At 39.7% G+C, this 15,915-nt stretch overlaps 1 protein-coding gene across 1 annotated transcript in view; it reads right to left on the bottom strand.

Moving 5' to 3' along the window:
- Positions 1-15,915, bottom strand: part of prr5l (proline rich 5 like) — a 38,049-nt gene that overhangs the window by 10,536 nt on the left and 11,598 nt on the right. The window contains exons 2-4 of the mRNA XM_049575157.1: positions 10,773-10,903; positions 5,450-5,530; positions 4,407-4,455 (exon numbers count right to left, since the gene is read on the bottom strand). Of these exons, the coding sequence (XP_049431114.1) occupies positions 4,407-4,455; positions 5,450-5,530; positions 10,773-10,894 (252 nt within the window). The 5' untranslated portion in view covers positions 10,895-10,903. The remainder of the gene's footprint in view (positions 1-4,406; positions 4,456-5,449; positions 5,531-10,772; positions 10,904-15,915) is intronic.

Raw genomic sequence — 15,915 nt, 5'->3', positions numbered from 1 at the left:
TGAGTCAAAACATCAGCACTTAATTGATGTTTGATCAGCAGATCTGCTGTCCTGCACACTTGCGAAGTTAAATGAACTTATCAGATTTATTTGCTATTTCCTTTTATCTATTTTACCTTCATAAAATCTATTTTAGCTGATTTTATTGGCCTTATTTTTATTACATTTTCATAACTTAAATTTCTCATCGCATTAGTGTCACATTTTTCGTCCTATTATGTCATCTGTAAAGAGACCAACCTGTATGAAAGGTGCCAGATAAACAGATTAACCCTTGACATTTACAGGAGTTACCATAAACCACTAGGTTTATTTTTAAAATCTGCAGAGTCACCGTTGTACAGTCACTGCCCCATCTAGAATAAACAGGAAACTGTAACATGTGGCGGTGAGGGAAGTGAAGGTCACCGTCTCTGTGACATTTCATCACATTTTATCTGGATGTCAAAGTTTCAAGTTTCTCTACAGATCAGTGAGGACGGGGTGGACACTGAGCTGTGGACAGGAAGGACATGTTTGTGTTTCTGAGATGAGGACGTCAGTGTTCAGATCACATAAAGACAGGTCTAACAGGAGGACTTCCCCTGCTGTCATCTCTGAACAGGAAGAGGAAGCCAGTCATCCTCATCACCATCTGCTGATCCACAGCTCGCTCTCTGAGGCCTGGACAATTAATAAAAAGGATCAGGAGACACTTGACAGTTGAGCGCTGCAGCTTTAGGAGACAGAAATCAGCTTAGTGTGAATGACAAATAGCTGCTGCTTCACTTAGACGCACAGAGCTTCACACACACACACACACACACACGCTATTAAATGAGTGTTAAATGTTCTCAGAAAGAACTTCCCTCTTTGAGATCAAGAAAAAGGAACATCATTAATGTGGGTTAGACTGGTTTTATAAAAACATCCAGACTGCTGTGTTCTGTGAACGTGAGTCAGGACAATTAACAGGTTACAGCCTTTTGAAACATATCAATTCTTAATATTTGAAACGGTTTCAATAATCATCTTTGGTGATTTCAATACACTGGTACCAACTGAGCTCTCTTGCACTCCCCTAGTGTTTCAGTCCAGATGAAGCAGCATTTTGAAAATATATAATTTCTGTAACGGACGTATTTCTGAGAGAAACAGGACAGGCAGGTGGGATATAACACTGGGAGGGATTTGATTTGATTGTTGAGAAGTGGGCGTGTCCTAACAGCAAGGCCTTGACACTGTAACCCACACAGGATAGTATCTGACAGGGAGCGAGACAAAGCACACTGTAAGCTCCATGATGTTGCTGAAGCAGTCCACTCTTATAGGCCTTAACTTGGAGCTGTCACTAGGTGTGCTTCAAACCACCTGTTTTTGTGCACATTTTTAATTTTCACTAAAAAAAATAAAATAAAATAAACAAATACAAACGCCACAAATTCCACACATATCACACAGAGGAGAGGAGAGGAGAAACAGAAATGAGGAAAGTAAACAAAAAGCTTACGTGAAGAGGGAGTGAGAGCAATCAAACTTGTTTGTGAATACAAAGAATACAAAGACATACATTTTTTGGCTTTCTTTGGGGCATTTATTGATAAATAGGTGCACAACATGATGGGGGATTTGATTGAAAAGGTGACTTTAACATTTCCTGCAGTCATTCTGTTGCACTCTGCTACTAACCAGGAAAAGAAAAGTCATTGTTTTCATGAAATAGCCACCTGATATTTATCTCTTCATGAAATCTCTATGCCCTGAATGTCAATTTTTCCTGTGGTATTGAATATGGTTTAGAATATTGATATCTTTAAAGGTATTAGAAACATTTCACTACATAACTGTCATGAGAACACTAATTTGTAGGATTTAAATCCCTGATTATCTTTGTAGATATTAAAAAAATAGTGTGAAAGGTTTGACCATAAAGCAGCTCACTGGCTGTTTAAAGAATTGGATGTCATGAAATTGTTTCTACAAATAACTGCACAGAATATTCGGATTTTATAGAAAATGAGACAAAGTTGTAAAAGAAAAATAAACAAGAAGAAAGGGGAAATATTAAGAAATACTAGTGTAGTGGTCAGAGCACTTGTCTTCCATGTGGAAGGTCCAGGGTTCAAATACTTTACTTTACTTTATTTGAAGAGGACCGTGCATATTAATGAACAATCAGTACAAACACATGACGTCATGTAAATATGCTGGATTTAGCTAGGGTTAGGGGGTTAGGGGGTTAGGGAGTTAGGTCAGCAAAAGAGATTAGATTCTTTAAGGAAGCTTCAGGATAAGAGGGTAACTCTGGAATCTGAGCCAAGTCCTCGACAAGGGCGTCTCAAGCGCGTTGTAGACGGGAGGTTCCGGACGTAAAAACGGATTTATATTATTCCAGATTATTTTCAGAGAATAAGACTAAAACAAGTCTTGATATATTTTAGTTTAGTGGCCCCAGATAACATAAGTCTGCTTCAACACTTCCATATTTCTACTTAAGTTAAAGAACATCTGAGTTTTGGGAATTAGGTGAAAAGTATAAAAGTGACAATGAGACCAACATCTTTCTAAGAACATGGACAAAACACTGGTCCAACTGTCCAGCTGAGAAGTGGTCTGAATGCTGACTCCCAGTAAAAGTCTGGGGTCATCACCAGTTTCATGTTGTGTCACATGACCACACACACAGATGTGCTATGTAACTAAGCATGTACAGTATGTAGTGTTAAAATCAATTAACTGAACTGCATGAGTCCATGTTTGTGCAGAGAGTTTTCAGATAAACATCTTGACAGTTTGAGTTCATCATCACACCATCAGCTCAGACTCTGAAGACTCACAGGGATGTTTCACAACTGTAGCTTTTATCACCTTGATTTAGTATTGCCTGCGTTAGTGTTAGTCAGGACCAGAGTTGTAACCGCACAGAGGCAAGAAATACAGTCTGGTCTACATAACCCCCTCTACAATTGTTTTAAGTCTTTAGTCTTCAATCAGCTTTAGAGGAGCTGGGAGGTGGATTTTGCTTCCTTTGAATGGAGCCAGGCCAGTTGTTTTCCCTGTTTCCAATCTTTATTCTAAGCTAAGCTAACCAGCTGCTGGCTGCAACTCATCATAAAGACATGAAAGTGGTATTAATGTTGTCTTTATTATGGCAATGACGAATAGAAAAGAAAAACACAGACCTAGTCAGAAATCTTGGTGTAGTCATGGACACAGACATCAACTTCAACAGCCACATTAAGACCATTACAAAGTCAGCCTACTGTCACCTTAAGAACATATCAAGAATATAAGGACTACTGTAGCAGGGTCTCTACAGGTCCTGCTAATCAACCAGAAACTATCAGATAGCTGCAGCTGATTCAGAATGCTGCTGCTTACTAAGACCAAGACGGTTCTGAGGTCTTTACACTGACTTCCCGTCTGTCAGAGAATCAATTCTAAAACACTGTTGGTGTATAAAGCACTGAATCGTCTGGTTCACGTCTGCCTTGTGTCCCCAGAGTTAAGACGAAACATGGAGAAGCAGCATTTAGTTTTTATGTTCCACATATCTGGAGTAAACACCCAGAAAACTGCAGCTCTTCTAAATCAAGGTTGAAGATTTTTCTGTTTGCCGCTGCCATTTATTAAATCACATACCTATTCATTCCTTAGACTGCACTGTGACTTTATTCTTGTTTTTTATGCCTGTCTTTTACGCCTTGTCTTGATGATGTCTTATGTAAGCAGTGGTTCCCCACTGGTGGGTAGCGGTCCAAAAGTAGGCAACAGGCCAATTCTGAATGGACTGAAAGTGACTCACAAACTTGTTATGTTTTAAGTACAGTAAATTTCCAGCACAGAGCTTTCGTTATGAAGTGATGTTTTCTGCTTTAGAGTGACTAACCAACGGCTACTTGACAGAGACAGCAAACTAGCTCAACGACATGGCCAAACGTAAAGTATGGCACTGAATGTGTTTAACCGTGGGACCTTGAACTAATGACTGAGGAGAAGTCTGGACCCCGTGGCTGGACCAGTTGGGAACCACTGATATAGAGCACTCTGAATTGCTTTGTTTCTGAAATGTGCTATATAAATAAACTTGACTTGACTTTACAATTTATTTCTCTTGATCGCTGGGATTTAATAAAAGCTGTCGTAAATTTGAAAATGTTTAAACAATGTTCTACCTAAAAATCTATGCTGCAAAATAACAACCAGAAACAGATTCTTGGCAAAAACATTTCTGTTGTTTAACACATAAACATCAGATCACTGATAATATATCCAGTATCAGCAGACTCTGAATATTAAACTGCAACAAACACAGATACAGGAAGTGTTGCAACCACATCGACATTAGCTGTTTCCTCTGATTGTTGAAAACAAACGTGAACTCTGTCAAACTGTAAATAAAAAGAGGAAATAAAGAGTGAAAGTACCTGGAAGTAGTCGGTGATGAAGGAGCCCATCTCAGTTTTTAGGAGCCACCTGCAAAAACACAAGAGGATTTCAGGAAAAACGACTAACGGACGCCATGTTTCACGTCTGTGGTTTTATAATGAAGCAGCTGATTATTAAGATTTGATTAATCTAATAATGTTCATATGACTATTAATGTCTATTGTTAAAGTGTGACGTTGTGTGTGAATGTACAGCATGAGAGGATTTTTCATCTTGTGTATCATTTTTTAAAACTTGGGTGAAGAAGTATTATTATTATTAGCTAGACTCTTTAATTCTGCACACAAATATTAATATAAATCATGTTTAACAGCCTAAAGTATTATAATGTATGTAACATTATAATTTAATTTGTTCTTTTTTTTTTTAACATCAGAATTATATTTAAACTGATTATTTGTGTGTTTTCTGTTTCTTGTGTGGCGCTGATGTGTGAATTTCATCTCATACTGACAGTGATGTAATATAATTATGTACATTTACTATTTATCAAAGAACTCTTCATCAGTACAATTCTGATGTACCTTTACCTTTTCCTTTGCTTAAATATTTCAATGTTATGCTACCTTATACTTTTTTTTCACTACACTTAAGAGGGAAATAATGTACTTTAAGCTGCACTGCATTTATTGGACAGATGTTGTAGAAGATTTAGATGGTCAATATAATCAAAAATACTTTATGATGTAATATTATACATTTAGCTACACACCACAGCAGTTTTATTTGGTGTTCTCTCTTTACAAAGAACACAAAGATGACGGACAAGAAGACAAAAAACAAGTGGACAAAGAAGAAGAGCAAGAAGACATAGGAAAAGAAGACAAAAATAAGAAAAACAAGAAGATAAAGAACAATAAGACAAAGGAAAAGAAGAACAAGAAGACGAATACGACGACAAAGGACAAGTACAAGAACAAGAAGAACATGAAGAAGGACAAGAAGACTAAGGACAGGAAGAAAAATAACAAGATGAAGGACGAGAAGAAGGACAAGACGAAGTAGTAGTAGTGTTGGTCACCTGATGCTCTCGTTAAGCGTGAACAGCTCGTTGGTCTGCAGCGCTCCACCCTGGAACACCTTGATCACAGCTGATTGGACACTGAGAACACAAAGACAAACAAGATCAGAGGTCAACAAACTGTGTTTCATACACATCCTGAACGTAGACTGTATATGAAGATCTTTGATAAAGACCATCTATAATTACAAATCCTTCATTTGCTCCTCTTTAATCTGGTTGTTGATGTGTAAACACGACTGTGTTAGAAGAATGAGAGATTTTAAGGCTGCTGCAACACTCAGTGCACTCTGTCCAGTCAGGATGGATGGACAGATGGACAGACGGACAGGTTATTAATCCAGAGGGAAATTTATGACAGTGTGTCACATTGCAGCAGTTGAAGAAGTATTCAGATCCTTTACTTCAGAAATGTACTGGACTTATATCAGCTGTTCATAACTAAACATCAGATTTGATAAACTTTGTGATTAGAAATCTTGATTTGTAAAGCTACTAAAGTTGTCAAAGAAGAAGAAGTAGAAAATGTAAGTATTTAAGTAAATGTATTTTGTTACATTCCACCACTGCTTTGGGAGAAAGGTTATTAAGATAAACTCATCACTGGAGTTATCTGAGCTGGATTTATGATTTCAAGATAAAACGCATGACTTCATGCTGATGAGACAACAGAACTTGTTCTTCAGCTTCTGTGAAGTGTGCTGTCGGGTCAGTGTGTGTGTGTGTGTGTGTGTGCGTGTGTGTGTTGGTCCCTGTGTGTGACTCAGTTGGTTGACAGGACGTGGCCCGGCTGCCACCTCCACTTCCTACTAAACATCCTGCTATGTGTTGCAGGAGAAGCAGGAAATAGAGAGAGAGTTTCTACTGAATGAACATACACACTGATAGACAAGGATTGGGAATATATGAAACTTTTCGTGATGTCATGTTTTTTTCTTCATTTTGCTGCAGAGTGAGCGCTTTTCACTTCTAGGTTGCTTGCGTTGGTACAGGCAGCTGCAGACACAGAGGCAGCTGCAGACACCGAGGCAGCTGTCCAGAGGAAGAAAAGCTTTGCCCAGTCAAGCTCCAAGATAATGTTATCCTATGCCTTCTGCTTAGAAGTGGTGAATTTACAGCTCAAAGCAAATTAATATTAACAGTCTCTGGCTTTTGTTCGGTATCTAGTGTCGGCACAAAAAGGTGTTGCACGTTTCCGATCCATCCTTAGCTTGGTAATTGTATTGCATGAGTGTCACTTTGATACTGAACGTCTCCCTGAATCCTGTTCAAACTCTGAAAAAAATGGAACAAATCGCTGTATATTCAATTTAAAAACCAAATCTGATTCAGTGGACATTATTCAGAGTTGGGCACAGCCCGAATTTCATGTCACATCATAAAATGCGTACCTCATATGTGGCCTCTGGTGCAATTCAATCAAACTGTTCATTCGTCATTATTTATCAGAGTGCAAAATTAACTCATTTGTCTACCGGCTAAATGTCAAGTCAAGGATTCCTTCTCCACATTCTTTTTTCAGTGGGTTGACAGAATGCGCCAGACGTTCCTGTCAATCATTATAAATAAAGTCTAAGATATAAATCTCTCATCTCAAATATTAACTAAAACTGTGTCATCGGATCAGAAACTCTTCTGACCTTCAACAGAACCTGTTCCTCCCTCTGAGCTCTGGAAAACACGAGCCAGCACTTTTTATTCTTTTTTAAGCTCATGTTTGGACCCATAACATAACACACACACACACACACACACACACACACTTCAATCTATACATCCAGTTAAGCTTGTGTCCTCAACACATTAAGATAATATCTGTACTTGGTGTTGTGGGATTATGGAGTCAGATCTGATAACAACTGATGTTCGTTCTGTTTGACACTGAAGCTTCACACTGCAAACACTGATACAGGATCACCTTCTGTTTTAAAATTTCTACTCAAATACTGAAAACATTTCTAAGCATGTAATGTTTTAATTTGGAATCTGGACATGACTGATAGCTTCTTATCTAAGAGCAGGATGGAGCCTTGCATACCTCGCTTTATGCGACTGTATGGTGGGATGAAATTGAACACTGGTGATTATCAGCTGTAGGAGAAACGTGTTTAATTATATTTTATTATTTTCACTTATTTATCATTTTTAATTTAATTATAAATATATATATATATATTAATTTGTCTTGTGTATGTTTGTATTTTAATATTAGTTATGTATCATTTATATTTCTTGAAAATCCAGGACCTAGTCCACATGGAAACAAGTGTTTTTAACAAGTTTTTTTCTTCCATAGCAAAAACACAATTGAGGTGTTCTCAAGAGCATGTCAAACCATCTGGTGGCGATACAACCGAAAAGCTATGCAAAGAAGAGGAAAATGATGTTGACCACTAAGAAGCCTGATAAAAGCGATCACCTGATGGTTACCTGAAGCAGAGCCCTCGGCTCTAGGCAACTGTACATGTTTGTGTAAAAATGTTAGCAGCTTAGAACCAGCACTATTTTGGTCACATCCATCACTGCACGAAATGTCTCTTCATGTGTGATGCTTCACAAAGGAGATAACAGCGCACACTCTGACGTCACAAGCCAAAATCTCTGTTTTCCCTGTCTACACATCAACACTGAAAACTGAACATGCTCACCCTGTAAGTAGTTTTACAAAGGTCTGTTCTCAGTGACCTAAAATGCAGTTTGTGCACAGACAAAAGGCCAAAAGATAAGGCTACAAAAAACTGTGTACATGTGAACTAAGTCTAAAAAAATATAAAGTGTAAAAAAAGGCCATGTAACATTTTACTCTTTTGGTTGGTAGGTAGATAATGCAAAGAGAGCTTAACACTAAAGGAGGCTCAACACAGAAACTTCAAAAATAAAAGTACACAACAAAATAAATAAATAAACAGCAAGAACATCTGTGGAAGCTGTGGAAGTCACTTTAAGAGTTGTAAAACCTACCAGAATGCACTGCGCCATATTGGACCAATAAACACTCCCACTGATGGGTGACATTATGCACACTCCTCTGTTGACACAATGGCGGCCGGCTGGTAACAAACCATCGCATAATACAGCTAAACAATGAGCTAAAACATGTTTCTGAAAACATCTAAGTTGGAAATCGGCAACTCAGTATCAGAATCTTGGTTTCTATTTGACCAGCACTGTTTAGTTTTACAGTTTGATCTCAGTTTTTGCAGCTTCAGTTTCACTATGCAGGAAACAGTATGCAGCCTGCTTCCTTCTCACAAACTCTTGCTATTACACCCCGAACATGGCACTGAAATATGTTTCTGATAATATTTGAGGCAAGAAATTGGAAGTGCAGTGACATAACCTTAATTATGATCAGTACTAACTAGTTTCACCGGTCGAACCAGTTGGTTAACATTTGAGAGGGATAGAGGAGCTGGTCTTTCTGTTGAGCCCCTTCAATAGTCTCTGTGTCTGCTGTAGCAGCATGGGTGGCTCCACAAGTTGATGCATTTTATTTAAACGTACCCTTTTAAATAACTGTGAAAACAACAATAAAAACTTTCCAATGCTAGAATCTTCATTCACTCCCTTTAAGGCTCTGACAAACCAAGCCAACGGTTGGCCATCATTCAATGTTGAGCCACCAATAAGCATCCCTGGCCCTCGTTGCTGCGGTATGTCCTGCACAGTTGGCCTTCGTCTGTGCTAGTCGGCTTTTTGTCTGCTGATCCGGAGCCCATCAGTGAATGATACCATTCTGATTGGCAGTTTGGCTCAGTGCACGAAAAGAGAAACAGAAGTGAGGAAAGTAAACAAAGAGCTAAAATCCAGAAGTAGCGAGACTGACACAAACTTATATAAGGTAAGATTTTATTTTCGTTGACCATTGAGCTCTTTGGCAGAAATGGTTTGTGATGGTTTGTGTTACTGGTCATCTGTGCACAATCAATATGCTTTGTTCTTTCAGCATTTGATTGTGTTGTCAATGTGCTAACTGGCTAATTTGCGTCAAGATTGTCTTCCCATTTCCCTTTTTGAATGACAAATACAGACTATCGCCGTCTGCTGGTGCGGAGAGTTATTTCCTCTCGCAAGTGCAGAATGTACGTGCTGGTTGGCCGTCGGTTGAAGACTTTGCAGTGTGTTCATGTGCAACTTTTTGGCTGAGACACAAGAGACGTGAGGCAACAGAGCAGGGGGCTTTTGTCAGCGCTAGTTCTCTGGAGTTGGTTTGGTGTGTCTGGGCTCTTAAATGTAAACATCTGAAATCCAGGAAGTCTCCTTTTGTTTCTTAGGAAAGTTAACATCACCTCCTCTCCAGGTTTCAGTTTGACCTGATCTATAGAGTGTGCCATCGCGCTGGTTCCCGGAAGAGAAAGTGAATGTGATTTTTGCATTGCATTTTGGATTATGTCAGAAAATAAGCTCTGTGGCTAACACAAGTTTATGATACTTACAGGTTTTGTTCAGTGAGATAATCTTCACATATGAACACTTTTCATACCGCATTTGAAGCTTAAATGCAATCGCCAGAAGTAAAAAGCTAACGTTAGGCTTTAACGGACTACATGACTACTCCACGGTCGCATGACTCTTGACATCACCGCCACTAAGCTTTCAACTGATTTCAGCTGCTTTATTTTAAAAACATTGTATAATGGGGAAATCAGACTGTTTCAGCTAAATAAGAAGCTGTAATGGCGGACTGCCAGCACTCTCGCCTGTTCGGGGGTGATGACGTTTAATGTCCCCGACAGGGTTTGTAGTCGTACTGAGCAACTTGTTCGCATCCGCTTTTTTACGACACGTAAAAGCTTCAAAATTCACAAGTAGGGTATTTACTGACGTGTTTTATGTCGTAGAACAAAACCTGAAACTTGCTTCAGCTTTTGTTAACCACAGACCTTATTTGAGGCATTTTACCAAAATCCCATTCAAAAAACATATTGACTTTTAGACAAGAGAACCGGAAGTGCTAAAAGCGCTAACGGAGTTCCGGGTTTACTGGCACACTCTATATTAATAAAGTAAAAATCAATCAGTGAACGTTTGTGATGATCTTCTGAAACATTTCATTCACTGCTTTCTGCATTTCAGTCCAACTTTTTCAGCATCTGGAAACATGTATGTTCAAATATTTGCTGTATAACAGGTGAGGGCAGGTCTGTGGGGCTGAGGTGAGTTCAGGGTTGTCGCAAGGTATTCTGGGAAATGTAGGGCAGCACTAATTAAACAATAAGATGAGACACGCTGAGGAAAAGTGGACTCATCAATAAATTAAATTATACTATATGTACTATGTACTGTACATGTGGGAGCGTTGTTCTGTCAGTGTGCAGCTGACCTGTTCCACACGCTGGTGTTAGAGATCTGCAGCGCAGGTGAGCTGGCGTGGAACCGGGCGAGGTCCGACAGCACTGGAGAGCTCATAAAGCGAGGTCTCGGACGCCGGAAAGATCCCATCATGCACCCTGGCTGTTGAGGAGAGAGGAAACAAATGGTTAGTTAAAAAGCATCATTGGCATAATAATAAATAAAGTATTTCTCCTCTGATCAGAAAACTCATTTTGTAACACTGACAACAGTTAAAGATCCAACTGTAACTTGAATGGATAGCTTAATGGTCACTTGGAATGTTTTACATCACGTTTTAATTTATGTTTAACATGACTGACATCATATTTTTTATCGTTTTACTATGCCATCAGGAAAATTGATTACAGTTCAACAAACACAGTGACTTCCTGCTCTGAATCTGAGAGGCATCTGTTTTTTTTTCTACTGCTGCACGATATGAGGAAATAACTAATACACAATAAGGCTGTTAAATAAACAGATATGTAAGTGTACTCAGTTTTCTGCTGCTTTCAGAATACTAATAAAATCCAACACATTGTTTCTTCAATTAAAAAAACGAAAGGAAATTATTTCCAGCATTCTTTTATTGAACCAATTGAACTTTGAACAGAAAGGCACCAATAAAAAAGAATGATATTTACATTTTAAGTGCAGTTCTCTACTGACACTCTCCTCCACCGAAGTCACAAAATACCTGAGTGCAATATCACAGTCTTTCTGGATGTGCTTATCATGCAGGATGACATCACACAAAAAAAACGATGTGCAGCCCCACTTTTTTCCTGCAGTGCACCAGTTAATACGAACACATTTTTAAGAGGATGAGGATAAATAAAAACATTGATGTGATTAAAGCCTAGAGGAAAAGTCAGGGCCCAGTTGTTCAAAAATGTTTTGCTATCCAAGATCAGCTAATCCATCTTACTTTGAGCTGGTTTTTCAAAGCAACATTCGATTAGATCACCCTGATCTAGATAAAAACTTTTCATGACTACTAAATCCAGATAACTGCATATCATGATGTTAGTAGCCTGCCAACAAACACACTGACATTTCTATTTATCGCCAGGGAGAGATCATCACTTTAAATTTTTTTTTTTAAATTCTGACAACTATTTGAGGATTATTTTATGGCGACAACATCCCAGCATACCTTTTTTTTGTCTTGTTCCTTTTCTTTTTAACTTTACTATACTAAAAGGTTTCATAGGTAGCCTAATGTCTACTTTATCTACTGTATTACAGAACAAACCAAGTGCAAAATGTAAATAAAATGCATACACATTTTACATATTACATTTTGTTCACAAAAGATCAAACCCAAAACATGATCCAATCTGATTTCAGAATCCTTTTTGTCTCTTGAACACCCATTTTCATGACTTCTGATCAGATTACTTCTGAACAACTGGGACCAGGGGATCACTAAGGTCATTTAGATTCATCCTCTGCGGAACACGAATGTCTGCTTTAATTAATTTAAAATCAAATTGCTCATCAAATAGGTGCCACGGAAAAACAAAGACAAAACACAAATGTGAACGTCATGGTGGCACTAGAAAGAGAAGAGTGGATTTAGTAGGATTCATCCTCTGGGGAACATGAACATCTGGGAATTGTCCATTGGTTCGACAGCCCATTGGTTCCACATCTCATTGTTCCGACCATATTAAACTCATTGTTCCGAAGTCCGTTCCGAAATTATCATGATGCCCTGTGGTTAAGGTCTGGTTAGGTTTAGGCACAAAAACCACTTGGTTAGGGTCAGGAAAAGATCATGGTGTGGCTTAAAATGAAAAAAAAAGTGACAAACACATAAGCCGTGAGCCTGCTCCGCCTCAAGCCGGTCGCAGCGCACCATACGCCCCCCGCGAGCCGTTCAGCACCGCGGACAGACGGACTAATGGGATGTCGAACCAATGATATGAACCCGAACATCTGAACAAAACTTTATAACATACATCCAATTGTTTAAGTGATATTTACAGCTAAAAATTGGATATGTGGTGCTAAGCTGCTTAGTGACCTTAATATTAATCATGACATCCCCACTGATAACGTTCTGTAAACAGTAGTGCTGAGCACGCGCTGCGCTCTCCAGCTGTGTCAGGAAAATGGATCCTGACTGCCTGTTAGAGGTGTACACTGCACACAGCAAGAAAAATAAAATTAGAGGGGTATGTATTCACACGCGGGTGATGATTCAAAGTGTTGCTCAGAAGTATTTTGGGACACTAGTTGCTCTTATGTTCCAGTATTTAAAGACCAGACTGCACCAGTGCACTTGCCCACAAGAGCAGACACTGACGTGCGATGTGTCAAAGTACACAAACAGCTTTTATTATGCTGTGGCACAGACATGAGCACGGATCTGATGCCAGAGAGGGTCAATAACTTAGTAGTTTTTTTACATTACAATGGAGAACAAAGTTACAGCAACATTGTATGAAAAACAGAGACAAACCTATCTAACGAAATTAACTCTGGGTATCATTCTGCTCCAGTTTGTGTCAGTCCAACGTGAGAAAGAATCAAAAACACATTAAATAAAAATTAAGTTATCAGTCAGATTTACAGAAGAAGAGAAATGCAGGGGTTGAAGTTTTACAGAAAATGTCGGTAGATGGAGACTTTGTTGTGCCTGTATGGTTTAGTAGATGGATTTTGATTTACTGTCAGTGTTTCTATCATTCATCAAATCGCCTTGAAAGTGATCCCAACAACATCCTTTGCCACTGTTGTTGTTGCATAGTTGTGGTGAGGACTCTGTCGTCCACTTAAATTAGAATGATTTTTAAAACTTCATATCTATTGTTCTTGGTGTGGACGGCCGTTTAGTCTGATGTGTCAGCAGACAGGCAGACAGGCAGGTAAAGAGACTCTGTGCAGGTTTTACTTCCTGTTGTCAGCAGAGCCGCTTCAGCTTCAGCCGCGTGTGATTCATTTACAAACACAGAAACAAACCACAGCTTCCTGTGGAGCGGCGCTGACCCGAGATCAGCCTGTTTATTTACAGCGCAGAAGTCTCACTCTGCCTCGCTCTCCAAAAACCACAGAGGCAGACAGCCGGGCGCTGCTCCGAGGTCTGTGAGTAGTGACAGCTCGCACACTCTGGTGTCAGCACGTTTCAAAGATGTATTTCCGTACACGTGAAGTTTCTCTGAACTGTAGTCAGTTTATTGTCTGTAATATATTTAGTCTCTTTTTTTCCCTCTGAAGCCACAGATTTAATTTTGGCAGTGTGGGAAACTTTCAGTCCCTTTCTCTTACATGTTCTGTTTTTGTGATTGACTGAAGTGAACGTGTAGTAAAACAGCAAACATTCTGAGTTAGTTTCACAGGTTAGTTTCAGTAAATAGCTGGAGTTAGTCATGAGTACAGAGTGATGGAGAGGTTTGCTGCAAATGAGTCAACGCTTATTGTATGTTGAAGTTAAAGGAAATTGTATACAAATAAGGTTTTGGTGTCTGTGTCATGCTTTCTCCTGCTACTTTGCATTAACGTTAGATCCACCAGAGACAAGAAAACACAAACATACACCCACAGGAGGAGGAAATACAGCTTATATTTCACAGGGGATTTTTGTCTGGACCAGAAAAAAAGCATTCACTATCATTATGAGTGTCTGCACCCACAACTGAATGTAACAGGTTCACACCTTCACCGGAGGTTCGGCCGCAAAACATGTACATCAGAAGAGTCTTGAGCATTTACAGAAACAAACAGTTTCACAGCTGCAGAAAAGGAGACGCCTCACTGTTTCTGCACTGAGCAGAGAGAAAGGAGCTGGATATTTCCCAGAGACATCTAAGACATGTCAAAAAAAAAAGTTACCTTAAGGTCCACTTACTAACTTTTTCTATAGTGGATGAGTTTGCTCAGATGCAATGAAGGCTGAAAGCTCTGGAAAGAGTGGACAGTAAGTGGACCTGCAGTTAAGATTTTCTTGTGAAACTACTGTTATGCAGGTTGACAATAAACTTTAATGCTCAAAATAAAAGTTGGATTGAGATTCATGTTCACTAATCTGACCGCTCTACTGTTTCTGTACTGTGTTTGCTTCCTCCAGACCAGGCTTTCATATCACGGAGCCAGGCCCAGATCTGAGTACACCTGACCCCAAAGTCCAGGTTGTTTGATCAGTGTGAACACTGTGCCCGAGTCCACTTGAAAAGGTGCTCTTGAGTACAGTTCATGTGTACTCAGCTTGCATCAGGTGTGAAAAACAACTGTACAAAAACAACAAAGTTGTTATTTCACACAAGCAACAGTCAGCGAGTCTACCACGAATCTGCATTTGCATGCACCATGCGCCTATCTCATCTTCTGAACCAACGGCCACGGGTGATAAAGCAGGAAGACAGGCGAGAGGGTCACTCTTGACGTTGTCTCCAAAATATAAACCATAGAAGGCATAATGTGAAGCTTGGCTCCAGTGTTAAGGGTCTTTGGATCTTGTGATTGGTGCTCTTTTCTACATTGCAGCAACAACAACAAAAACATGTCACACAGATGATGATTCAAGGGTACATACATAAATTTCATATACTTTATTAATCCCCGAGGGGAAATTCAATTTTTCACTCTGTTGTCAATTACACACAGGTCCGAACACACATATGCACAAACTGGACCTATACATGCACTAAGTGGAGAGATGTCAGAGTGGGCTGCCCATGACAGGTGCTCCGAGCGGTTTGGGGGTTCGGTGTCTTGCTCAGGGGCACCTCGGCAGTGCCCAGGAGGTGAACTGGCACCTCTCCAGCTACCAGTCCATGCTCCATATTTTGGTCCGGACGGGGACTTGAACAGGCGACCCTCCGGTTCCCAACCCAGGTCCCTATGGACTGAGCTACTGCCGCCCCAAAAATATTACTAATGCGACACCTGAGCGACGGGGGATGAGGGGCGCAACCATACCCAGGCATACTGTTCCCTCCGCTGTCTTGTGACTTGAACGGTAAATGCGTACTCCACTGTGGGCGTTTGTCTGTGCCATGAGTGACAGATGAGAGTGAACTGTCAGTCAGTGATGATTAAAAAAAAAACATGCCCACCAGGCGCTGCCCAGCCAATACCTGCAACGGTTGTTTAGCTTGACAGCCAATCAATGGCATTATGTTGGGTAT

The sequence above is a fragment of the Epinephelus fuscoguttatus genome, linkage group LG4, assembly GCF_011397635.1.
Source record: "Epinephelus fuscoguttatus linkage group LG4, E.fuscoguttatus.final_Chr_v1".
NCBI lineage: Eukaryota > Metazoa > Chordata > Actinopteri > Perciformes > Serranidae > Epinephelus > Epinephelus fuscoguttatus.
The sequence above is the reverse complement of the archived record's forward strand: the minus strand, read 5'-3'. Positions and strand labels throughout refer to the sequence as shown.